At 38.1% G+C, this 10,523-nt stretch overlaps 1 protein-coding gene across 1 annotated transcript in view; it reads left to right on the plus strand.

Annotated features, from left to right (window-relative positions):
- Positions 1–9,721, plus strand: part of ext2 (exostosin glycosyltransferase 2) — a 33,760-nt gene extending 24,039 nt beyond the window's left edge. The window contains exons 11-15 of the mRNA XM_051899388.1: positions 2,814–2,980; positions 5,159–5,302; positions 5,549–5,677; positions 7,818–7,900; positions 8,667–9,721. Of these exons, the coding sequence (XP_051755348.1) occupies positions 2,814–2,980; positions 5,159–5,302; positions 5,549–5,677; positions 7,818–7,900; positions 8,667–8,805 (662 nt within the window). The 3' untranslated portion in view covers positions 8,806–9,721. The remainder of the gene's footprint in view (positions 1–2,813; positions 2,981–5,158; positions 5,303–5,548; positions 5,678–7,817; positions 7,901–8,666) is intronic.
- The last annotated feature ends 802 nt before the right edge of the window (positions 9,722–10,523 follow it).

Raw genomic sequence — 10,523 nt, forward strand, 5'->3', positions numbered from 1 at the left:
GTGTTTGAACATAAATGTGTGTCGGCAGTGTGTGAACACAACCACCTTATAATGATAATAATCCACCCACTCTTTTTTTTTTTTTTTTTTAATCGCCATAAAACCTCAACAGTCATAGATCAAGCCGTTTTCATTTTCTGAGCAATGTGACGTCACATTGCGCAGGCCCCTCCCACGATTGCTGACAGACTCTGCCTTATTATCATAGTTTCTGCCCTGAGCAAGTTGTACATTGAGTCTGGTTCATACATATATAACACCACTATTTTTGTTGACAGTCATTTTGCTTCTCCTGATTTCTTATTGCCGTAGTTATCCAAAGCAGAGATGTAAAGGCTCTGCCCTGTTCTGGAAACAGTTCCTTTGCATTTAAAGTGAGACAAAAAAAGGAGCGCGTTTCTTTTCTCCCACCCAAAAATTGGCATTTTCAACATGGTGTAATAATCGATCTGTAGGGTATTTTGAGCTGAAACTTTACAGACACATTCTGGGAACACCTGAGACTTATATTTCCTATTGTAAAAAAGGGCATAATAGGTCCCCTTTAACGTTGTTAAATGCAATCTTTAGTAAATATAAAAATTAATATCCCCCTTTCACACTCTATTAAAATGTTGTGATGCCTAAACTTTTAGCATTTAAAATGATTGTTTTTAGTTTGTAGTATTGATATTTCTTTTAGACAATATAGAACTTAGAAATAGTATTTAATTTTAATATGGCTTATTGGCCATAGCATAAAGACAATTACTGACATAAAAAAAAAATTATTGATATCTACCAGAACGTCAACATCAGTGCCATACTCTGTCAGGCTCTGTCATTAAATAAGTGTAGTTATATTAAGTAAGTATTTTATTTATTTTAGTAAATAATTTTATTTGAAAAGAGATAACTAAATCTACACTGCTGTACTGACAGCTTTAGTTATTAAAGAATGAAAATGTGACACCAGTATGAAATGCTGTTGTGCGGCTCTCGCAAAAGACATGAAACCCCTGATAAGGAACAGATGAATGATAAGCTAGTGAATTGCCAAATCGTGTTCCTCTTGAGGATGGAGAATTGAAAGCATGATGTGCCTTGGTCTGGGGCCAGACCTCTCTGGTTTATCTTCAGATATGGAGTGGAAACCCAAGCGTTTGGTACATCCACTGGCATATAGCTGCACGTGAGGAGACAGCAGAAATTTGGCTTTTCTCATTGACTGTCTGTGAGCTGTTGATGTCTAAGTGTCCTATTACTCCAGACTAAACGAATTAAGTGTGTTTTAATTCATTTTGATATATGGCCTGTTTTCACCAGACGTCCACCCTTAAACTTTATTGTCAAACTGAAAGAATTGTTCCAATAACAGCCTTCCTTTCCTACAGCTGTGGTCAAATTTATGGCCCATTAGACATGTCAAAATAAGCTGATATTAGCAGTTATTTATTGTGGCTCTGATTCTAATGATACTGCTTAACAAGGCGATTAGGTATGCGTCTGTTTATGAAGTCCCTGGGAAAAAAAGAGGAATGGGGAATTAAATATATCCTCTCCATAGATTTGAGTAATGCCATTATGAAGGGAAATACTTTGAAGTAGACTAATGGTTCTCTGTTGCCTTTGATTAGAGGCGTCGGTGAAGCCAGGTTCAATCTTTGTGACCCATTAGAATTAATAAGGTCTGTTCACGGGTCAACCTGGGGCTCAGGACCTGATGAGGATGGATTTCCTCCACACCCTTTTCAATCGTTGATGATGTTTGTTTATTTCGAGCAGCCTTAGTTGCCCAATTCTTGACTCTTTGTGATTTTAATGAGGTGCTGGAGAACTCTGACAATAGGATTGTGTTTAAGGGAGTTTTTCAATTGGCTTAATACACTTGGAGGGGAGGAGAACTTTTATATGGTGTTGTCACAGGGGATATAATTTGCTAAAGCTCTTTTTAAATGTTCATACATAAAGTACAGCCCAAGTAAAATTTCAGTACTGGGCAAGGAAGTGATTACTGGCCATTTAAAAAAAAAGCTTTCGCACAAGTTGTTTGGTGCAGTCAAGATTGCTGCTAGTTCTTATGGTGCAGATTTATGATGTGTGAACATCTAAGTTTGTGCATTGTGCCGTTCTGGATTGCGCCGGTCAGGTTTAGTTGTTAAAATGTTACTTGTCTTTGTAGACCATCTTGTCTGTGTTTGTTTTTGTCTTCGTTGAAAACACTGTGCCAGGCTTGGATGTGGTGACAGTATCATTTTACTTGCATGTGAAGATCTGGCTCTTCTTTCAGCCTTCGTCTGGGGCCAGGGAGGTTTTCCGGCAGTTAGGAAATACTTTTTTCTTTTCTTTTTTTCCCCCCTTCATAGTTTGTTGTGTGATCTTGTGGAAGTACACTGTAGGCTGAAATGCTTCATCTTAACGGAGATGAGCTCATTCCAGATCTCCGGAGATTTCCAGGGTCTATACCCTGGCTTTGGGGTAGCAGTATAATTGCAGACTCTCCTAGTCTTGGGGTCTCTGTGTTTGAGTTCCAGTAGACTTTCTCATCAGTTTTATTAGGTGACACTGTGTGCCATCTGTCTTCTGCGTGCTCTGAACTCCTCCCAAGCCCTTACACAACTGAAAATAAAGAGCGTTGTCTCTTCTGCCCTGAGAAGAATGTAAGTGCGGTCAGATTCATATGTGCTTTTACTCAGTGATGTGTTTAGATTTATCCACCCACATTCTCTTTTCCACAGTTGCTGCCATCTCTCATAGTTTTTCATTTTCTCTGAAAACGAACAGTGTATTATTATTAGCTCACTGTTTTCTTTGTCTTCTTCCCTCTGTAACAGAGTCGCTGTGGCCCAAAGTCGCAGTACCTCTTAAAGTGGTTCGCACCAAAGAAAACAAGCTCAGCAATCGCTTCTTCCCGTTCGATGAGATCGAGACAGAAGCTGTTCTGGCCATTGATGATGACATCATCATGTTGACCTCAGATGAGCTGCAGTTTGGATATGAGGTAGTGAAAGCATTGAATCCCTGTTTGCATACTTCTACTTGCTATGAAAAATGTACTACACTGGTTTAGTTAGGTTTAGTAATATTGGGTCTTGAAGCTGCATCAAGTAGCAAACCAGTCCTGTCCTCTAACAGCACATGCACTACCATTTAAAAGTTTGGAGCTAGTAAGATGATTATTATTATTATTATTATTATTATTATTATTATCTTTTTTTTTTTTTTTTTTAAAGAAATTAATGCAAGGATGCATTAAATTAATTAAAAGGGACAGTAAAGACATTTTAATGGTACAAAAAAATGTCCATTTAAATTAAATGCTGCTCTTTTCATCAAAGAATCGTAAAAAAAAAAAAAAGTATCACGGTTTCCACAAAAATTGCATTCAGGGAGAAATAAATACATTTCATCGTACATGGTTAGTTTGTTTGGAGCATTTGATGTTTGCTTTGGAACTTGGTGCATTTCCCCCTTCGTTCATTTTGTGTAGGAACAAAGCAAACAAACTACAGGTCTGAAAATGCCCTGAAATTGGGAAGACTGAAAGAAATGTTAGCACTCTTAGTTATGTGTTAAAAAAAGCCATTCCTTCTAGCCTTATCATGCTTTTTACTGTGTAATATAGCCTCCATGTGACTTAAAAGGTTGGTACACCCAAAAATGAAAATTATGTCATGATTTAAAAAAAAAAAAGCATGCATCCATAATAAAAGTAATCCAAAGTAATCCAGCTCCAGGGGGGTTAAGGCCTTTTAAAGCGTAGCAATGTGTTTTTGTAAGAAAAATATCCATATTTAAAACTTTATAAATTCAAATAACAAGCTTGCCCATACTGCGCAAGTCAACTTGCGCCAAATGAGTAACCCCCTGACGCGACGTATGACGTTTGGATGTAGGAGTATCGTAAGCTTAGACACTTCTCACGGTTCAAACAAATAGGGCTGTGCAACAAACTCAAGCTCCTCTTCTGTTGTATGAAAATCCTCTGACATTTCTCTTTAAAAAAATTCTCGTTTTAGACTTCTAATTCGTGGTGTTTTGTTTTGCTCTATCCTCTGCACTTCCATGTTCATCATTGCGTCATGAGTTGGGTCAGAAGTTTTTCTTCTGCCACAAATCTATGCGTACGGCCGTCTGCCGAAAGCTAGTTATTATAGTTAATAAAGTTTTAAATATGGATATTTTTCTTACAAAAACACATCGCTTCTCTTCAGAAGGCCTTTATTAACCCCCTGGAGCCGTACGGATTACTTTTATTATGGATGGATGCATTTGTTTTTTTTTTTGTTTTTGTTTTTTTGCTTCAAAATGTGGCCCCCCATTCACAACCATTATAAAGCTCGGAGGAGCAAGGATATTTTTAAATATATCTCCGATTGTGTTCGTCTGAAAGAAGATAGTCATATACACCTAGGATGGCTTGGGGGTGAATAAATCATGGGATCATTTTCATTTTTGGGTGTACTAACCCTTTAAAGATTATCACACTGGTTGAGCACCTTTGATCTTGATAGTTAAGTGGATTCTATTGAAATAGTTGCCTTTCAACCAAATTCACAGAATCTGGAGTAACTATGGGTTAATTGTTGTACCCACATGCACAATGATGACAGAGCAGAACTGTGATCCCAGAACCTCTTTGGGTCACTCCTACTTAAAATTGAGCTTGCATGCATCGCAGGATTTTTGAACTATCCTCTATTGCCTAAATCTGTGCTCGGCATCTCAAAGCATTCCTTACAGTTGAAGTCTCTATTTTTATAATTTAGCTTTTTATATGTGAAGGATGACAGGACAAGCAATGCTGTACAGGCTTGCCTTCAACTCACCTGCAGGCATTTATACACTATTGAGCGAATGAAGTGTAATTTATGGATAATTGTATGAAATGGAAGACAGCTTTAGACATGGCTGCCTGGCTAAAACACTAGCTGCTTATGCCACTCGAGAATGACATTCAAGAATTTCTACATCATATTCTGTAGGCCTGCCTGTCATTTTTGGGATTAACGAACAATTAGACTTAATTGATTTAACTCTTGATATCCATGGTTTAGCATCCTTTGAAGCCAGTATTATCTAAAATGACTCTAATTGTTGAACAGTTTACTGATCCTTTATGGTCTTAGCATTTGTGAAGGTTTATATTATGTCTCAGATGTTCTGTGTGTCTGTGTAGGTATGGCGTGAGTTCCCAGACAGGCTGGTTGGATATCCCGGACGGCTTCACTTATGGGACCACGAGATGGGCAAGTGGAAGTATGAATCTGAGTGGACCAATGAAGTGTCAATGGTCTTGACTGGAGCTGCATTCTACCATAAGGTACAGCACTAATCCGTTATAGACTCCGTCACCTCCATCCAGGGTTGTGCTCTGCCAAAATCATTCTCTTAATGTCTCTGTCCTCCCCCTGTGGTGTTCTTCAGAGATCAAGAGAGGTTATCTCATTTGTAATTCAAAACCCCCTCAGTGATGTTCAGCTTTCTCTTCCAAAAATCATTAGTACATCTCTACTGAGATTTTTTTGTTGCTTGTTTTGTCAAAAAAAAGTTTATTTTTCCTTTCCAGTACTTCAACTATCTCTACACGTATAAAATGCCTGGAGACATCAAGAACTGGGTGGATGCTCATATGAACTGTGAGGATATTGCCATGAATTTCCTTGTGGCCAACATCACTGGCAAAGCCCCAATAAAGGTAACATAATCTCAGAGTACGATATTGTTGACTGTGTTAGTGCCTGTTTGTTTTGGTTCTACAACTACTTAACATTTTTGTTAAAACTGATGTTTTTTTTCAGGATTCCTTGATGAATGGAAAGTTCAGCAGCATTTATTTGAAATAGAGCTCTTTTGTTGTAACATTATAAGTGTAATAATTACTGTCAATTTTGATCAATTTAATGCTTCTCTGCTGAAAAAATGTATTAATTTCTGTCCAAAAAAATACTGACACCAAACATTAGCACAACATTAATATAGCAGATTATAAAGGCTTTCATTTAAAGAGTCAAGACAAATTGACAGATAGGTCATTAAATCATGTTTTGGCTGTAAAAAGGTATGATCACTTAAAAATGAATGTGGGAATTACCTAAAAGAATGCGGACGTTCTGACAGCGTGCTCTGTCTCTGATCAGCCTTCGCCCTTCTCCCCCAGCCTCTACAGTCTGTAGTCTACAGTGACTCTGTCCAGGTGCTGGTCGGTCTTATAAAGCCCTGGCCTTAACCTCTGTTATCTGGGTGTCACTGTCTGCCTCTCTCCTGCTCGCTCTGTTTTCCTAAGCTCACTGGGGCACATTCATTCTGCAGTCAGTTACGCCGTGAACCTACTCCCCTCTCTCCTCCACATCCCCACATCACCCACACCTCCTAGTGCCCCAACCCCAGGATCCCACTGTGGAGAGTGTCAGTCAAGTGTGTGTGTGTTGTTGGAGGAGGAATGGGGCAGAGGGGTCGTACATCATTCGTCTAATGAGCACGGCAGATACGGTCGTTTAGCTAGGCCACGGGCACGGACGGCTCTCTCATTACATCTGACTTATATGTCCTGTCATCAAGTCATCTCCTCCCACCCAGCTCCCAAACACACACACACGCTCTTCACAGAGGCCCATCATTGCAGCCCCGGCTCATTATTACACAACCTTATCGATGTTGTGTCAGATTTTGTTGTTTTTAATATGAGGAGTGTGTCATGATTTCTTGGCATGAAATTGGGAGCTACAGACAACATGTAGGTCAGATATTTTGGTTTTTGTGACCACTTTGAGGTAAGAACAGATAAAAAAAGGAAAGTCTCTGCTTTCTTACAATATAAAAGTCATAACTTGTTCCTCCAAGTATTCCAAACAATTTTCAGGCATTTTTTTGACAGTTAGATTTATTTAAACATACACTGCCAGGCCAAAAAAAGTCGCTGTTTGGATTTAAATGGGCAAATGCTTAAGTCTATGATTGGATCATTATTGCAGTGATTATTATGTTTCTAGCATGTTATATGTTTGGCAACAGTTCTTCTAACCCTAGCTGATACAGTGTGTAGCTTTTCATTTCTTAAACAACCATGTAGGAAGACAAAATGTGATGTTCCACCAAGAGGTGCATCAATTTTTGGTCAAGATCTTGTATTGACAATGCAAGAGTTGGGCACTCTTTAAAGTCTACTCCAGCACATCCCAAAGACTTTAAATGGATTTAAGGTCTGGATTCAGAGGTGCCAATTCATGTGTGAAATCACTGAAATGATTCTTCATGCTCTCTCAACCATTCTTTCACAATTTGAGCCTGAAGAATCTTGGCTTTGTCATCCTGGAATATGGCCATGATGTGTCTTCCTACATGGTTGTTTAAGAAATGAAAAAGCTACACACTCCATCAATTAGGGGTAGAAGAACTGTTGCTAAACATATAACATGCTAGAAATATAATAATCAATGCAGTAATGATCCAGTCATAGACTCTTAAGCAATTGCCTTTTTAAATCCAACAGTGACTTTTTGGCCGGGCAGCATACATTAAATAATTTAAGACATCAGTGACAGGTTAAATAAAAATATATTGCAATTAGTCTAAAGTCTATACATTTACAATTTTAGTTTAATACTTTCCAAAAGTTCTTTTTTTTTCTTTTTCTTTTTTTTTTCTAGCTATCCAGCTTTCCTGAATATGTATCTGTCATGAAATACCCTGTGAAGCAGCTATGGCAATAAACTTAAATACAACTTCACAATAAAACAGTTTGAGAACTTCTATAAAAAAAATATACATACATACAACTCATTGTGACTTCCACATAAAAACGAGCGCATCACATTTGTTTTTCTCTCTTTCTCTAGGTTACTCCTCGGAAAAAATTCAAGTGCCCGGAGTGCACGGCGATTGACGGGTTGTCCCTGGACCAGACGCACATGGTGGAGAGGTACAGTAAAACCAGGGATTCCCTTTAGTTGGGCAGAGGGGGCTCTGGCAGCATTCTTGCCATCTGAAACGCATTGTGGGTTTTACCAACAATTGGCTCATTGTAGCTCAGGACAGGAGATTCTTTCCTGTGCTCTGAGATCAAAACATTCAAGCTCACTGGACCTTACGAAAAACAATCCTTCTCAAAGAACTGTGACTTTCCTCTCTGTCAGAGGTTCACCATAAATCATTAATTTATTCTGAGTTTCAATTCAAGTATGAACCAAGCGAAGCACACATCAGAAAGGCTTGAATTGATTTTCTTTGAAAATCACAACCGTTTCCTCATCCGCTGAAGCATAATGTTGAGTCTTGATGATTGGTTTCATACTTCCAAGTTGTGTTTGAGGAATTAAAGCAGGAGTCTGGTGGACTCTGAAGCAGCCTGCGAGAGAGTGTTTGACCTTGAAGTGAATACAGAGTGGTTGCAGCCAATCAAGGGCTCCGTTGACTGCTGAACCTTTCCAGGGGTCACACTTGTTTAGATTGATGAAGGGGTTCCTGCCTCTAGATATACTTCTTGCTCGATATGTGTCCTGGGAATGCCAGGCATTTTGAAAACATCTGATCCCTGTTGTTTTACGTTATGCATGTATCTCATGATTCAGATGACTTTAGAACACTAGTTATTTTCTACCATGAATGTTTTTTCTCAACAAAGACATTTTTGGAAGGCAATTTTTTCGCAGTATTATCCATGATGCCTCTTTCTTTTTCCTTTCCAGGTCTGAGTGCATAAACAAATTCGCCTCTGTGTTCGGCACCATGCCTCTGAAGGTTGTTGAGCACCGGGCCGATCCTGTACTCTATAAAGATGACTTCCCAGAGAAACTCAAAAGTTTCCCCAACATTGGTAGTCTGTGACACTACCACAATGACTCTTTCCCACCACTTTTATCTCTCAAGACAGGCTATGGGCACTCCAGGATTTCTCTTTCTCGTTCTGTATGACTAATGACGTTTGAGGAGTGCCCTTCCAATGGTGGTGTGATGGGAGCTGACGCACTGTACAACTTATTACCATGTTTTCACTCTTGAGAACAGTTGCTGAAACAGGACGACGCATCAAGGTGGTTGATTTCTGTGAGGACGGGTCAGAGCTTGGGTCACAAGCTGAAAACTTCCTTGTGGTTGATGGTATACCTGTGTGAGGAAAGTGAACACATAGAGGAGTATCACAGCCCACTGGTAAACAGCGGAGAATATATTAATGTAATTTTACATTTATAGTTTTACTTTTTTTTTTTTTTTGTTTGTTTTAATGATGTGCATTACGCTGAACAAATTGTAGCATAACTTTAACTGAATATCTGGGGTGCTGGGATGGGGCTATTAGTTTGTACATGGGATATTGTTTTGCACAGTCACTAATAGTGATTTTAATATTACAGTTTGAGTTATATCAGTTTGACATTTCATTTTATATTACGTTGCTGACTTTTTGAATGTTGCTGGAGAAAAAAAAAGTATTTTATGTAAGTGTTCCCTATTTAGTTCAACTCTTATGTCTGCCTGATTAAAGCATATTTTGCATATTAATAGATATTAAAAGACACTATTTGCAGAGTTTTATATACTGTACAGCTGATAACATGGTTATATACCATGATATTGCAAAGAACTCATTCATTCATAATGTATTCTAGTCATTTCTTTTTGGTATCTTCATTTCTTCCTTTGAATTATTTTGTTGTTTGTTTGTTTGTTTGTTTTTTTACATTAAGATGTATTATATGTAATAAACAGTGTGGAGAAAAAAAAAAAAACCTAAAATACTCAATGTAGGGATGTGCATTTTGGTCATTTTGAATATGATAGTACTTTTTTAAAGGGATAGTTCACCCAAAAATTAAAATTCTGTCATTTACTCACCCTCAAGTTGTTCCAAACCTGTAAATATTTTTTTGTTCTGCTGAACACAAAGGAAGATATTTGGAAGAATGTTTGTACCCAAGCAGATCTCGCCCCCAATTGACTACCATAGTATTTTTTTTCCCTACTATGCTAGTCAGTGGGGGCCGAGATCTGCTTGGTTACAAACATTCTTCCAAATATCTTCCTTTGTTTTCAGCAGAACAAAGAAATTTATACAGGTTTGGAATAACTTGAGGGTGAGTAAATGATGACAAAATTTTAATTTGAGTGAACTATCCCTTTAATTGTTTGTCTCTTTATACATGTGTCTTTGCATTGCATCTTTGCTTACTTTACAGTGGCTCACAATTCGAGTGTTGCGTTTTTAAGATGGTATGCCAAGTTAAAAATAGTTCAATTTTAAAAACTATTAGATCCTTCTTTTGGTTTCAACAGTTGCGCTCCACCTTGCTGACACGAGTTGTCATCCTGTTCTAATCTCAAACAAATCACAGTTTGTTTGTACAAAATGAGGCCAATTTTGGCACGTTTGCACATAGTTACTTGAATTTGATTGGTGTAAAATATTCAGAAGTTTTCAAGTGTTCGTTATTGTGTTCTTATTCTTTCACTTCCGAGTATTCGGGTTCTCATGCTCATCCCTAATTCGATGGTATGTTGACTTAGTGTAGATTTTGGATGAATTGTCTTCTTTTCTCTCCAGCTGC

Source organism: Ctenopharyngodon idella, chromosome 7 (genome assembly GCF_019924925.1).
Source record: "Ctenopharyngodon idella isolate HZGC_01 chromosome 7, HZGC01, whole genome shotgun sequence".
In the NCBI taxonomy this organism is placed as follows: Eukaryota; Metazoa; Chordata; class Actinopteri; order Cypriniformes; family Xenocyprididae; genus Ctenopharyngodon; species Ctenopharyngodon idella.